Source organism: Prionailurus bengalensis, chromosome A2 (assembly GCF_016509475.1).
Source record: "Prionailurus bengalensis isolate Pbe53 chromosome A2, Fcat_Pben_1.1_paternal_pri, whole genome shotgun sequence".
Taxonomy (NCBI): Eukaryota; Metazoa; Chordata; class Mammalia; order Carnivora; family Felidae; genus Prionailurus; species Prionailurus bengalensis.
Window position 1 is genome coordinate 123,592,244 of NC_057348.1, and position 16,776 is coordinate 123,609,019.

Consider the following 16,776-nt stretch of genomic DNA (forward strand, 5'->3'; position numbering starts at 1 on the left):
AGCAGTTTGTAAAGTTTATAGATTTTGTGATTTTAAAGTTTAAAATAACTGGGGCGCCTGGGTGGCGCAGTCGGTTAAGCGACCGACTTCAGCCAGGTCACGATCTCGCGGTCCGTGAGTTCGAGCCCCGCGTCGGGCTCTGGGCTGATGGCTCAGAGCCTGGAGCCTGTTTCCGATTCTGTGTCTCCCTCTCTCTGTGCCCCTCCCCCGTTCATTCTCTGTCTCTCTCTGTCCCAAAAATAAATAAAAACGTTGAAAAAAAAATTAAAAAAAAAAAGTTTAAAATAACTTATGCTTTTTAACTGTAAAATCATTTATAATTATTCATGTCTTTCAAACAGGTACCAGGTGCTTGCTTTTGCAACGGATGCAGATAAAAGACAGGAGACTGAACAACAAAAACTTGGTTCTGGAAAAAGACTTGTTGTAAGGCCTTTTTTAATATATAAAAATTTCAGTAATATTGTATCTAATCACAGATTTTCTTCAGAATGCAAATTCTGGAAAGAAAATTTTTAAAAATATTTATTTTAGCTATTTTTCTTTTCTATGTTATGATTCTATCAATGGGAAAAAATTCAGTTGACTATTATTGAGCAATGGAGACACATGCCTGGCTGTGTCATAATTTATCAGATTTAAAAACAAAGTTTATTTATTTTGAGAGAGAGAGAGAGGGTGAGACAGTGAGGGAGGGGCGAGAGAGAGAGGTACAGAGAGAGAATCCCAAGCAGGCTCCCCTCTGTCAGCTCAGAGTCCAACAGAGGGCTTGAACTCACGAACTTTGAGATCATGACTTGAGCCTAAATTGAGAGTTGGGAGCTTAACTGACTGAGCCACCGAAGCACCCCATTTTTCAGATTATAGAGTTGCACTACTAGAATTATAAATGTCTAGATGGAGTTGCTTTTAACTGAAGTGTTTATAAACTAATGTAGCAAAAGGAGAAAAATTTAAAGAAACCTTTAATAGGCAAAAATATTGCTACTAGTAGGCGTGTGATTAAATATATAAGTAAAAGATAAAAATTAACAGCCCACAAAGATAAAATTGGCCAAATGACAAGGTGCAAGTTTGGTAACTTGAAAAATAGTTTGGGGAAAAATTGTAAATGGTAAATTCTCCATTTAATGAAAATTAGGGGATAAATGATGATTGGGAATTCTTTATCCGGAGAACCACCATCGACAGGAAGGAAAAACAGAAGGAACTGAAAATTATGATGGAAACAGTAAAGTGAATTTGAAATGGCCACATATGAAAGAAACTACATGAAGAAATAATGTGGAATTTAGAATACCAAGGAAGTAAAAATATTAGAGAAAATCAATTTTCTATATTAGGATACAGAAATTAAGATAGGAAGGCAGGCCAACTTGAAGAGCCAAGAATGACATGAAAACATTTTCTTAATACTAGTAAAAAGTGAAAGAGAGCACAACAAATACAAATATGGCATATTTTTTCACAGAATTTGGAGGCACCATACTAATAATAGTTAAAGGATAGACTTTGGAGTCAGATCTTGAGAGCTGTATTTACTACTAATTTTGAGCAAGTTTATTAACCATGCTAAGCCTAAGGTTTCTTAGTTGCAAAATGGTGACGATACCTATTTTACAGTGTTGCCTTTGGAAATATATATATAATGCACTTAACAAAGATGTCTAGATGATGAAGATGACAATGATAATGATGATCAATTTGTCCTTGACCTCCTCCTCAATAGTAGTTGTCTTCCATTTGTCCCATATATTCTGCACTTCAGCCACACGGTCTTCTCTTGTTCTAAATATTCCATGGCTGTTCTTGATTCAAGGCTTCTGCACATAGTTTTTATTTAGTCTGGAATATCCTTTACTCATTTATTTGTACATGTTTATTGATACTACTCTGTGCCTTGCACTGAGAATGTGTTCTGAAAGCAATTACAGATGAGTGATTTTCCCATTCTCCTTTAATTAATGAATAAATAGAGTAAGAAATAGCAGTAAAACTTCCTTTCGTTACACCACAGTCACTTGGCAGGACTGTGATGCCATGGAACATTAAGTATATTGCAGAGAAACAAAATTTATCCAGTGGAATGCTTCTAATAAGGTAGTTGTGGGAAGGCAGTTAAAAGCTGCCTATGTTAGAGCTACCACTTAACTACTTGTTGATTTCTAATTTATTTCTTTTGTGGTCAGAGAAATACTTTGTATGACTTGGAATTCTTTCAGATTTTTTGAGATTTGTTTTATGACCTAGAATATGATCTATCTTGGTAAATCTTCATTGAGCACCTGAAAAGAATGTCCTTTTTTTTTTTTTTTTTTTTTTTTTTTGCTGTTCTTGGGTGTTCTATAAATGTCAGTTAGATTGGATGATAGCATTGTTGAAATTTTCTATATCCTTGTTAATATTTTGACTAATTTCTGTCAATTATTCAGGCAGGGATATTGAAATCTCTGACTGTAATTGTGGATTATCTGTTTCTCCTTGCATTTTTATCAGTTTTTTGCTTCATTTATTTGAAATTCTTTTATTAGGTACATAAGCATTTAGGATTGTTATGTCTCATGATGAACACATCCCTTTTTCATAACCCTCTTTACCTTTTTGAAAATAAACGTCTTTACCTTCTTGCTCTGATAACATTCTTCTTTTAATTAGTGTTATTCTGATATGTTTCCATATTTTTACTTTTATCCAATTTGTGTCTTTGTACTGAAAGTGCATTTCTTGTAAGCAGCACATAGTTGAGTCTTGCTTTTTTTGTTTAGTATGATATGCTCTGCTTTCTAATTTGTGTTTTAGACCATATACATTTCATGTGATTATTAATATGGATAAGTTTAAGTTTGTCATCTGGCCATTTGCTATTTGTCCCATCTGTTTTTATTTCCATTTTCCTGTTTTTCTGCTTTCTTTTGGAGTTATTCAGTATTTTTTATGATTCCATTTTATCTTTGTTGGCTTATTAGCCATAACTCTTTGTTTTGTCATGTTAGGAGTTGCTTTAGAGTTTACGATATTTAATTTACCATGATCTACTCTCAGGTGATAGTATACTATTTCACTTATAAGAGCCATACTTCTGTTTTTCAGCCTTTGTGCTAATTGTCATATGCTATATTTTTACATATACTATAAACTCCATATTACATTGTTACTATTTTTTGTTTAAATATTCAGTATCTTTTAATGTGATTTAAATGAAAAGAATAATATATTTTTACCCATGCAGTTACCATTTCTGGTACTCTTCATTAACTTATGGAGGCCATATTTCCACCACATTTCTTTCAATGTGAGTTCACTGGTAATGAATTCCTTCAGTTTTTCTGTGTCTCAAAAATATTTTTGCATCTTTGTTTGAAAATATATTTTTGGCATAAGATTTTAGTTTGACGGTATTTCCTTCCCTGGTATTTTAAGAGGTTGCCCCACTGTCTTCTTGCTTCCATTGTTTCTTATGGGAAATCTGTCTACATTCTTGTCTTTGCTTCTTTCTTCATCATATCTTTTCTGTGGCTGCTATTCATATTTTCTCTTTTCACTTTTTTGAAGCAATTAGATTATGATGTGCTTTGTGTAGTTTTCTTTATTTTGTGCTTAGGATTTGTTGAGCTTCTTGCATCTGTGAATTTATAGTTTTCATGAAAAGTAGAAAAAAAATTTTTAAAAAATTTTTTAAATGTTTATTTATTTTTGAGACAGAGAGAGACAGAGGATGAACAGGGGAGGGTCAGAGAGAGAGGGAGACATAGAACCTGAAACAGGCTTCGGGCTCCGAGCTGTCAGCACAGAGCCTGATGCGGGGCTTGAACCCAGGGACCGTGAGATCATGACCTGGGCCGAAGTTGGACGCTCAACTGACTGAGCCACCCAGGCGCCCCTAGAAAAAAATGTTTTAAGAGAGAGAAAGAGAGCATGAATGGGAGAGGGGTAAAAGAAGAGAGGGAGAGAGAGAATCCCAAGCAGACTCCATGCTCAATGTAGAGCCTGATGTGGGACTCCATCCCATGACCCTGGGATCATGACATGAGCTGAAATCAACAGTAGGATGCTCAACTGACCAAGCTACCCAGGCACCTTGAAAATTAGAAAATTTTTGACTCTTAATTCTTCAAACTTTTTTTTTTTTTGTCTTCCTTCTTTCTCTTCTCTGAGGACTCCAGTTACACATGCATTTAGGATACTTGAAGTTGTCCCACAGCTCACAGATTTTATTTTCTCTATTTTGTTTTGGATGACATCTACTGCTATGTTTTCAAGACCAGTAATCTTTTTTCTATAATGTCTAACCTGGTATTAATTCCCATGGGTTCCATCTTTATAAGTTCAATTTGCTTTTTTTTTTTTTTATTATATCTTCCATGTCTCTACTTAACTTTTTGAAGGTACAGAATACAGTATAGTTATAATAATTGTTTAATGTCCTTGTTTTCTGATTCTAACACCTGCATCAGTTTTGAGTCAGTTTCAGTTGATTTATTTATCTCTTTTTTTGTAAATCATATTTTCTTATTTCTTTACATACGTGGTGATTTTTTATTAGATGGCAAATATAGTCATTTTCCTTTTGAGTGCTGGATATTTTTGCATTCCTAGAACTCTTCTTGAGCTTAGGCCTGGGACACAGTTAAGATACTTGGACAGTTTGATCCGTTTGGGTTTTTAGATAGGACCAGAGCACTGCTCATTCTGGGGCTACTTATTCCCCACTCCTTAGGCAAAATGCTTCTGAGTGCCCTGCTCAGCTCCCTTTGAATTATGAGGTGTTCCAGTCTGGCTAGCAAACACAGGCAGTATTCCAGGCAGTATGAATGCTGGGCACTGTTACCTCTAATCCTTTTGGATAGTTCTTTCCCTGGCTTTGGGTAGTTTTCTTACATGAATGTGCTGATAGGTACTCAGATGAATATTTGAGAGGATTCTTCACAGATGTCAAAGTTCTGTCCCTGTGCTGGTTTCTCCCCTTTGGCTTGCTGTCTTATGAACTCCAGCTGCTCTGGTTTCTCTGAACTCCCAGCATCCATATTCTTAACTCAGGGAGTTTGCTGGGCCTTGCTTGCATTGCTCCGCCCTGCGCCATGCCCTGAAAACTCCTTCACGGATGGAACAGTCCTACTACTCACCTCATTTGTTTGGTCTTCAAAGGGTTGCTGTCCTTTGTTGTCTGATATTCAGTGCCTTGCAAGCTGTTGTTTCATATATTTTGTCCATGTTGTGTTGTTTCAGGTGTGATGCTAAAGTCTTTTCCTATTACTCTCTCTTGACTGGAAGTAGAAGAACTTTAAAATTATTATTCTTAGTAAACTTCTGTGTTTTTTGAGACTCATTCATTTAGAATGTGGTATATTTCTCTAAGGGGAGGTCACAGAGAGGGGCGCTCATACCTAGTGAATTGAAAGAATTTAATGGCTAGATGTCATCCTGCAGTCTCAGAAACTTGATTTGCCTGAATCCTGAATGAATCATCATCTCAGAATCAGGGACACATCAGCCCAAGTTACAGATAGTGATATTTAATGCTAGAATGCCAGCCTATTAAAATGCAATGAGGGGCGCCTGGGTGGCTCAGTCAGTTAAACGTCTGACTCTTGATTTCAGGTCATGATCTCACGGTTTGTGAGATCGAGTTCTGTGTCAGACTCTGTGCTGACAGTGTAGAGCCTGCTTGGGATTCTCTCTCTCCCTCTCTCTCTGCCCCTTCCATGCTTGCTTTCTTTCTCCACCTCTCTCTGTCTCTCTCTCTTTCAAAATAAATAAATAAACTTAAAAAAATTAAAAAATAAAATAAAGTGTAATGAGAAATGTGATTGTCACAGGACTGACATTTATGTTTTGTATACAGTGGAATCTTTTTATATAGGTAAGTTACACTTGAATTTAACAGTAATGAAATGATTTCTTGGTGTTGAATCCTGATTAAGATCCAAGATAATCTTATTTTTTTTATATTTTTTTAACTTGTAGAAAATCCATTTGGATTTCATACTTTCAGCAGATATTTTAGTACTTAAAGTAGATAAATATCTCAATGATATCTTGATGGCCAGAAATTTGTTTGTATCTTTAATGTGAGTTTTCATATCTCTTCTTTGATCCATTATTTGTTGATTATAACCTAACTTTGAGGACACTCTTATTACCTCTCTGTCCACATGCTTTTGTGCAGCCATCTCACTGTTACTGCCATTTTCAGTATATGTCTGTCAGCTGATGCCTTTGCCCTTTTTTTTATTTCAATTAAAAAGCATTAATTGAGTGGGGACTGAATTCTGAAAAGTATGTTAACTTTAAATTCATTCCTTCATTACTTTAAGAAGCATTGTTTGAACATTGACCGTGTTCCAGAGATATGGAGTTACCCTGGTATAGTTCTTAAGGTGTTGAGGGTCCTGCCTAGGCAACTGGGACAGCTTGTTGGCTGCTCTGTGTGTGTGTGTGTGTGTGTGTGTGTGTATAGATACATAGATTGATAGGTTTTTAAATTGTCTTTATGTTAAAACATTATAGTTACATAAATATTGGTTAGGTTTTACTGCTTATTAAATTTGATTTGTAAAGTAAACACAATATGGAAATTTTTCTTATGGAAATTTTGCAGTGAAGCAGATAACTTCTTTATGTGTATTATTATTATTTTTTGAACAAGTCACGGTCCCTCCTTTTCTGTCATAGGATCTTTGTACAGCCAGCTCACTTTGCATAGGGCATTCTGCCACCCAATCCTCTGCCTGTCTTTTTTCTGCCTCCAGCTTTATTGAGGTATAATTGACAAATAAAAATTATATAAATTTATGATCTTTTGATATATGTACATTGTGAAATGATTACCACAATTAAGCTAATTAACATATCTATCACCTCACATAGTTCTCTTTGTTTTCTTTTATGGTAAGAACATTTAAGATCTATCTTAACAAATTTCAAGTATATGTACAAAACAGTACAGTAATATAACTATAGTCATTAGACTGTACATGAAGTCTCCAGAATTTATCCGTTTTGTGTAACTGAAACTTTGTACCCTTTGACCATTCAGTATCTTCTCATTTACGTCTTCCCTCAGACCCTGGCAACCACCATTATACTCTCTGCTTTTATGAGCTTGTCTTTCAAATATATTTTTTTAAGTATTTATTTTATTTTTGAGAGAGAGAGAGAGAGAGAGACAGGGTGTGAGCAGGGGAGGGGCAGAGAGAGAGGGAGACATAGGATCCAAAGCAGGCTCCAAGCTCCAAGCTGTCAGCATAGACCCTGATGTTGGGTTCGAACTCATGAACTATGAGATCATGACCTGAGCTGAAGTCTGCACTTATCTAACTGAGCCACCCAGGTGCTCCTGAGTTTGTCTTTTTTAGATTCTGCATATAAGTGAGATCATGTAGTATTTGTTTTTCTGTGCCTGACTTATTTCACTTAGCATAATGCCTTCCAAGTCCATCCATTTTGTCACAAATGGCAGGATTTTCTTCTTTTTGAAGACTGAATAATATTCCATTATATTATACACATTATATAGTGTATTATATAGAATATCTCACACATTCTGTTTATTCGTTTGTTCATCAATGGACAATTTGGTTGATTCTATATCGTGGCTATTGTGAATAATGCTGCAATGAACATGGGATTGCAGTTATCTCTTTAATATTCTGTTTTCATTTCCTGTGACTGTATGCCCAGAAGTAGGATTTCTGGATCATATACTAGTTTTTAATTTTTTGAGAAATCTCCCTATTGTTTTCCATAGTAGCCGTACCAATTTATATTCCCACCAACAGTGCAAAAGGGTTCCCTTTTCTCTACATCCTTGCCAACAAACTTGTTACCTCTTGTCTTTTTAATGGTAGGCATTCTAACATGTGTGGGGTGATATCTCAAGGTGGTGGTTTTGATTTGCATTTCCTGATAATTTAGTGGTTGGGCATTTTTTCATATAATTGTTGGCCATTTGTATATATTCTTTTGAGAAATCTGTTCAAGTCTTTGCCTATTTTTAAATCAGGTTGTTTGTTTACTTGCTACTGAGTTGTCTAGTTCCTTATGTATTTTTAGGTGTTAACCCCTTATTGGATAGATGGTTTGCAAATATTTTCTACCATTCCATAGATTATCTCTTTACTTTGTTAATTGTTTCTTTTGCTGTGCGGGAACTTTTTAGCTTGATGGAATCCTTTTTGTCTATTTTTACTTCTGTTGCCTGTGCTTTTGGGGTCATATCCAAAAATTCGTTGCCTAAAACAATGACAAAAAGCTTTTCCTTATGTTTTCTTCTAATGGTTTTACAGATTGAGGTCTTATGTTTAAATCTTTATCCATTTTTGAGTTGATTTTTGCATATGGTGTGAGATAGGGGTTCAATTTCATTCCTCTGCATGTGAATATCAAGTTTTCCCAATACCATTTTTTAAAAAAAGTATTTATTTATTTTTGGGAGAGCACAAGCTAGGGAGGAGTAGACAGAGGGAGACAGAGGATCTGAAGCTGGCGCTGCACTGACAAGCTGACAGCAGCAAGCCCAATGTGCAGCTCAGATTCATGAGCCATGAGATCATGACCTGAGCAGAGATCAAGAGTCAGATCTTCAACCGAGTGAGCCACCCACTCCAGGTGCCCCTCCCCCACCGCAACACCATTTATTAAAGAGACTGTCCTTAGTATGTGCTCTTGATACCTTTGTTGAAGATCAATTCATTGTAAATGCATTTATTTCTGGGCTCTGTTCTGTTGCATTGGTCTAGATTTTTTTTTTTTTTTTAAATGCCAGCATGGTGCTATTTTGTTAAGTATAGCTTTGTAGTGTATTTGAAAATCAGGTAATTTAATAAATTTGATGCTTCCAGCTTTGTTCTTTTTGCTCAAGATTGCTTTGGCTATTTGGAGTCTTTTGTGGTTCTGTATGGATTTTAGGATTTTTTTTTCTATTTTGTTGAAAAATACCATTGGGATTTTGGTAGGGATTTGAATCTGTACATCACTTTGGGTAGGGTAGTATGGGCATTTTAATAATAGTAATTCTTCTAATTGATGAACATGGCATATCTTTCCATTTATTTGTTTTTCAATTTCTTTTATCAATTTTTTGCAGTTTTTGTTTTACACATCTTTTTATTTATTTTTTTTTAACATTTATTTATTATTGAGAGACAGAGAGAGAGCACCAGAAGGAGAGGGGCAGAGAGATGGGGAGACACACATTCTAAAGCAGGCTCCAGGCTCTGAGCTGTCAGCACAGAGCCTGACGTGGGGCTCGAACCCATGAACCACAAGATCATGACCCGAGCCGAAGTCGGATGCTTTACCGACTGAGCCACCCAGGTGCCCCAAGTTTTGTTTTACACATCTTACACCTCTTTGGTTAAATTTGTATGAGTCTTTTTTTCCCCTGCCCCACTCCCCAAATTTATATGAGTATTTTTGAACCACTGAATAGCTTATATCATCTGGCAAAAGATGGGACAAAACCTATTAGAGTATATAAAATATCAGAAATACGGTTATCGCAAAAAAAAAAAAAAAAGGGAAGACTAGCCAGTCTTTCTGTCTGCTTTGTTGCGAAGCAATTTCTTAATTGTATTGATATGAAAGTAACTGAAATGCTTTGTTTTTAGCAACTAAATTGATTTTAGCCTTTTCTTTGTAGGTGGATTGGACTCTAAATATTGGAGAGCAAGCCCTTGATATATGTATTGTCTCTTTCAATCAGTCAGCATCTTCTGTTTTTGTTCTTGGTGAGAGAAACTTTTTTTGCCTTAAGGATAACGGACAGATTCGATTCATGAAGAAACTTGATTGTAGCCCAAGTTGTTTTCTCCCATATTGCTCAGGTGTGTAGAAGTATTTTTCTTTTATCTTTTCCATATGTCAAGGCTAGTGATATACATCAGAAAAAGCCTAATTCACACGCATATATTTTAAACATCTAGGAAAATAGTTTTATACAGAACATGTAATGGAAATTTTAACTTCAGAGTTTGAATAGAGTTTTGATATAAAGCACACATTTGGTTTTGTCAGTCATTTTACTTTGTACAGAATGACTTGGAGAATTGGCCTCAGATATACATTTATGCTTTCCAAAATGTGGCTGTTCAAGATGTTTCCAAAAGAACACCAGACTCTTAAAAGCAGAATGGAGCATATAGTAATGTCCAATAGAATGACTTATCTGTGGCTAATGCTCGGTAAGTCATTAGCTTAAAGGTGTTAAATATTAATGAAATTCATACTTTCTAGATAAAATGCAAAAGTGTTGGCTACTATCTACTTCTGGTTCCCAAGTCTGTAAAATCATTGTGTAATTTTTGATATTCGTGCTTGAAGTTAAAAACTAATGTGTTACTAAAATAAATGCTTTTTTACTTTAGGCATTAACATCAAGACATTAGAATTAATTTGTATACTAAATCCCTTAAAAGTGATTTAATATACTGTTGCAGATAACTGTTTTCTTATCTTCTTTTCTGTCTTCAACATACAGTTTCTGAAGGAACAATAAATACTTTGATTGGAAACCATAATCACATGTTACATATTTATCAGGATGTGACACTGAAGTGGGCCACTCAGCTTCCCCACATTCCTGTAGCAGTAAGAGTGGGCTGTTTACAGTAAGTGATTTAATGTTTTTTTTTGTTTGTTTGTTTTGATCTTAGTCAAGGAATTCTGTAGAAGTTTTATGAAATAATAGCAAGTGATTTTACTGAAGAATGACAATTGACATTGTAGTGTGAATGTCAACGATAGAAATAATTTAAAATATAACTTGTATTGGAAAAGGATGTAAAAAAGTCTTACTTAGCACCATCAATCATTTTTATGTTATTTTAATTCCCATGCAGTTAACACACAGTTATATTAGTTTCAGGGGTACAATATAGTGATTTGACAATTCCATACATCACGCAGTGCTCATTACAACAAGTGCACTCCTTAATTGCCTCAATCATTTTTATTTAGTATCTCTAGGAAGACATCATTTGTAAATTAAAGATTTAAAGAAAATGGTTTACCTGATAGATTATTTTCTTTAAAATAGAAAAGGATTTCTTCAAGCATGTGATGGGTCCCATTTAGAGAGCGTTTATTGTTAGACTGAGAGTACTACACATGGAAACTTGTTTCAGACCTTATTATGTCAGGTGGTGCAGAATTGCTGATTGTGTTTAAGACAGTTTAGATTATAAATTGGGCCAGTATGCATTTAAAATGAAAGATATAACACATGTCCTAAATTTACAAAATTTATCAAAAGGAGAGAAATGAGACATAAGTGTGTAATTTTTCTAGGTTGTTGGTATAAAAGGCAAGAGCCTGACAAACTTTTAGCATCTCGGATTATGTTTAGGAATTGAAAATCTCAGTGAATATGTAGAAACACAACTCTTTTTTTTTTTTTTAAGGTTTTATTTTTATATAATCTTTATACCCAATGTGGGGCTGGACCTCACTGCCCTGGGAGCAAGAGTCGCGTGCTCCACTGACTGAGTCAGCCAGGTGCCTCTAGAAACACAACTTTCTATAAAGCTTTATAGATTCCCTAGATCTATTCAGTTCTACTTATTTAGATCATTTGATAGAACATTTAAAAACCATATGTAGAGTTCTTCAATGGCACCTATCGTATCTAATCAGAATGCCTAATTCCCACGAATTAAGATACTGGATGTATAATATTGTTGAAGCTCAATGAAGGGTATTCATACTTGTATTAATGGTTAATCTAAAGCCTGAGTATTGGGAAAATGGAAACAGTGTTTTTAAAACATCAAATATTTTAAAAAGAAGTTGCTTTCTCATGTTTTATGAGAAAATATCATCATACTTAACACAAATTATGGTTATTTTGTATCTGAAGAAAAATTTAAAATTTGAGATTGGCTTTTACCACGTCTACCAGATAGTCTTTTAAGTTCAACCTAACACTTAGACTCCCCAGACATTTTAAATCAGATTTACTTAGGAGGATTTAGAACAGGAAAAACATCTTGCCAGCAGGGCAACGTCAAGTATTTCTCTTCTGGGAGAGTCATTCTTGCAGCAGTCCATATATCCATCCAAGAGCTGTTCTCTTTGGCTTCTCAAGTGACAGCTCAGGGGCAAGAAGACAGATCTACACTGGTGGGTATGTGGCCCGTCTTGGCTTATAATCCCCATGCCCTTCAGTTTTAAATACTAAGAAGTCATTGTGGTTTTTGTGTGTATGTGGGGCATAGGAGGTGATGGATAGAAAGACCTATTGAGACTATTTAGTTGAAATGCTTATTTTACACATGTATGATTTACTGAGACATGCCTATTTCAAGTGTCCCTATACTCAGAAGCTCAAAGATAATGTTTCTCAGCAGATATTTATGGTTAATTTATAGTTCAGATGTCCAGATGCATCTTTTATAAGTCAAGGGTCCAGAAATAACTGAAATTATTAGCAGTGAAAAACCAAATTTCCATAATGTGCATCAAGATGTTTCTATTCAGAAGTAGTCTGTCGCATCTAAACTTAGGTATTAGTGGGTGAAACTTCCTCTATCTCATAGCTTTTTCAAGATCAGGATTATAAATAATTAAATGCAAGTATTTCCATTAATGATTTCTACAGTTAATTTATAGCAATAACTTTTAATTATTTGTTGGAAGATTTTTCTTATTTTTCTGTAGTTTAGCATTAAAGTATATAGTTAGACTGTTCGAAAGAATTTCAGTATAATTTTTATTAGAATTTTAAAAGTGATTCTTACTGACTTAGCTCTAGCATACTTATGTTTAGAAGTTATTATTTGAAATTAGAAGCAGTGAAATAATTTTGCTTCTGCTTTTTATTACCTTTAGAGTTAAACTTTTTGGTGGAAGCTTCCTTGGCTGAGTGTGTTTATTTGTAAAGGAAATTGCTGCTATTTTAATATGTTTCTTTTCAATGAATAAGAAATACTGGATTTGAATCAAGTTGATGCAATTATACTTAATAACAGCATTTTGCTCAGAAACTAAGATGCTTTATTTCCTCCCACTCCCATCTACTTGGCAGCCCAAGTCTTCTCTACCTTGTTTATTATAAACCGATTCTGAATCTGTTTCCTTCTTTCAACGACATTCTTGATTAGAGAGAGTTCCTTTGGTTTAATTATTTTAATTTTTGTGGATTAGACTATGGGAATGTGAAATAAGAATATAGTGACATGTGTGCATGTTATAATGTTCTTCAAATTCTCTACTATTAACTGTTTTCCTCTCATTGCATGAAGTAGCTGTGGAAGCCTGGCCAGTATCTTACCTCTGCTGTGGTCAGTCTCCCAAATGGCAAATAAAGATCATTATTTATCGGTAATGTTACTCTCTCGAGAGATATGAAATATACCTCAAAGTTGAAGTCTATTTGAATGAATGTTCAAAGTGATGAGAATCTTTCCAAACTTTAGCTGGCAACCACAGCCATTGTGCCTTAAAATCTTATTGCAGTTCATTTTTTAGCATAAACAGTTTGGTCTAGTATTTGAGTGTATTTCTTCCTAGGCTGTATCTAGTATAGTAACTTGTTGTAACTGTCAGTATTTAACTGTTTCATTCTTTAACCTTCATGGTTGTAGTATTCTTTACTAGAATGTTTTCCCCATTTCTTCTCTGGATTCCCCAGTCTCTTTTATCTTTGAGTCCTACCTGAAGTCACATAAAGAAGACTTCCCTCCCTGCTTTGGTCTCCTCTTTCTCTGAATTTCTATAATATTTACATTATTTTGGTGACTGCTGTTTGATTTTGCTAACTCCTCAACTCAGTCACGCACTCCTTTAATGTGGGGGACCCTTTCTGCTTTTGCATATCACACTGAATCATCAGCCCCAAAGCTGAATATATAGTATATACTTGGTAAACTTGTAAAAAAATCTGTGATTTGTGCATGTCAGGGGGAGGAATGGCTAAAAACACCTTATAAGAGCTTTCAATGGAAGTTCCTTTTCTTAAAAATATGAAACAATTGAGAGTCCTAGATGGAAGGCTATTATTTTTTGAAAACAGATTTATTGGGAGAGTTTTCAAATTTCAGTGACTTTTTTTTTTTTTTAAGTTTAACTTTTGCTGTTACTTTGTCATTTCTCTTTTTGTGTGCTGTGTTGAAAGGGAACGTGGACCTATATATACACTTTTTACTCTGTTGTATTTTTGAGGATTTACTTTGTGGCTTAATAGTACACATAAAATTTGTAAATATTCCTGGAATTACGGTAAAGCATAAATTATGATTTTAGAGCTTCTGCATTCTTTTTGATATTTTCCCCTATTAATCTGTTGCAGTTCAGGAATGGAATGTTAGTCTTTCATTTCCATATTTTTCTGTCTTTTTGTTGTTGTTGAATATCTAAGCATTTTGATTTATATAGTCTAGTTCAATGAATTTGCCTTGTGTTTATGATATTTTACTTTTTTGGTGAGTTAAAAAAATTTATCAATATAAAATGACCTTCTTTGTGTTCTCATTTAATATTTCTTTGTTTTTGTTTTGTTTTATTTACTTTAAGTACACTTTGCTATTCATTACTGGCATGCCATGGTCTGTGCTTTTCTTTAATCTGTAATTTTATCTTGGATGTATCTCGTATACACAGAATTTCATTGGATTTTTTAACCCATTCTTAAGACCATTGCCCTTTAACTGACCCATTTATAATTGTTATAATCCATATACGTGGCCATTTTTCTTTTATGGTATGTTGTAGTTTTAATAGTATTTCCTTTGCCCTCCATCTCTATGTGAGTTAGAGTTCTCTGTACTTGGATATCCCATGTATTGGATAGTATATACACATATGTATCTCTTTTCTTTATTTCTATTAGTGTCGACTTTTCAGTTTTGCCATAATCCAAGAACAAAATGAATCTTTCTCCCTGTGATAGGCAAGGGATTTAATACAGTTTCTTTCTCCTTTCCTATCCCCCACCCTGCTGTCTGTACCAGCTCCACGCACAGGCCTGGGTGTAAACGTGAGCTTGTTCTCACACATATCACCCTACACACCCACACACCCACACAGACTTTGTTACTGTTTGTTCTTTGCTACAGTAACATAAGGTTTTAGCTATAAATTATTGTTAAACTATTCTAGTGCTTTTTTGGAGAATGTTTTCAAATTTGTATTCACTTTTTATCTAGACCTATACTAATTTTTGTTATTTTTCTATATGTATTAAAGGTTGTAAATCCTTTTATATTACAAATTGAAATTTTTAAAATTTATTAATTTCACTTCATCTCTTAATATGCTAATTTAATACTGAACTAATGGTGTAGGGTGTTAATATTGCATGGTAAAAATGTATTGTCACATTTCCCCCTCAAACTTTATTGATGTTGCTCCTTTATTTTTTAATTTTTTTTATTATTTTTTTATTGTTTAAAAAATTTTTAAATTTTTTTACATTTATTATTTATTTAATTAATTTATTTTTTTAATATATGAAATTTATTGTCAAATTGGTTTCCATACAACACCCAGTACTCATCCCAAAAGTCCTTTATTTTTTTAAAAAGAACTTTTTTGAAAAAGAATAATCTTGTGATTTTTATAAAAAGCATAGAACTGAACTATTTAAAACTCAAGAACTATTTGAAAGTGCAAGTAAAAAACCAGAAAAATAAACTAACTCTGCCACCAAAGTTATCTCAATATTACCACCTAGAATTAACATGTGTTAGCACCTATTAAACATGAAGCTGATATTTTTGTCTGCACATATGCATATTTAGGCATAAAATAAAATTTCCAAAGCAGAATAATTTTTTTTAAGTTTTTACTTATTTTATTCGTACTTTTAAAAAAGTAAGCTCTGTGCACAATGTAGGAGTGGAACTCATGACCCTGAGATCAGGAGTCGTGAACTCTACCAACTTAGCCAGCCAGATGACCCCAGAATAATCTGTTTTTTAAACATATATTTATTTCATTATTTAATTATATACACACACACACACACACACACATATATGTGTATATATATATGTTTGTGTGTGTGTATATATATATATATATATATATATATATATATATAATTCTAACAGACAAAAGGAATAGATGAAATGGAAGGAATAAGTGAATTTCATGTAAATGTTTATTCACAACAATATATTTTAGTTTCTAAAAGACCCTACTAAAGAATAGAAAAAAAATAAAAGGTTATTATTATTTTGTTTGTTTCAAGTAATAAGTTTATGTTTGTAATTTGTTACAACAGACAATTTCAGTTTTTTTTCAAGCTGCATTTCAATGTTTGGCAGTGTGCATTGACTCCCTGTTATCAAAGATAAGGAAAGCAGCATACTTAATAGTGTACTTCTTATTCCTCTCTTTTTGCCAAAATTGGTTATTGTTGGTATACTATTATTATTCATTTTGTCAAAGTTTAAAACAGTTGCGTATATTTTAGTAATCACAATTTTCACAGTCCTTTCATCTTATCCATGTCTCTAAAAAAGCTTACTGTCAGTGTTTTTTCTTTGTTTCTTTCTTTATTTCTTTTACTGTTCCTGAATTATCTTGATTCACTTCTTGGTTGGTTGAGTTTAATCATTCAGCAGTCTTGAGGAAAGCCTCTAAGTCTTCCTGCATTCTTGAGAGTTGTTTATTGCTGTTATACTTGAAGATTATCTTAGCTTCCCTCAGAAATTTGGACATTCCATTTGGTGTTGACAGTTGCTGTGGAAAGGCCTGAGGCTGACTTAAATATATTTTTAAAACTTCTTATTGAATGAATACTTTTTCTGTCTAGATGCTCATGTGTAGCTTATATAT

The 16,776-nt window shown here is 33.9% G+C and overlaps 1 protein-coding gene across 7 annotated transcripts in view; it reads left to right on the forward strand.

Moving 5' to 3' along the window:
- Nucleotides 1-16,776, forward strand: part of BBS9 (Bardet-Biedl syndrome 9) — a 448,656-nt gene that overhangs the window by 123,870 nt on the left and 308,010 nt on the right. For all 7 annotated transcript variants that reach the window (XM_043589232.1, XM_043589229.1, XM_043589227.1 and 4 more), the window contains exons 7-9: nt 342-426; nt 9,641-9,824; nt 10,478-10,607. In XM_043589232.1, the coding sequence (XP_043445167.1) occupies nt 342-426; nt 9,641-9,824; nt 10,478-10,607 (399 nt within the window). The remainder of the gene's footprint in view (nt 1-341; nt 427-9,640; nt 9,825-10,477; nt 10,608-16,776) is intronic.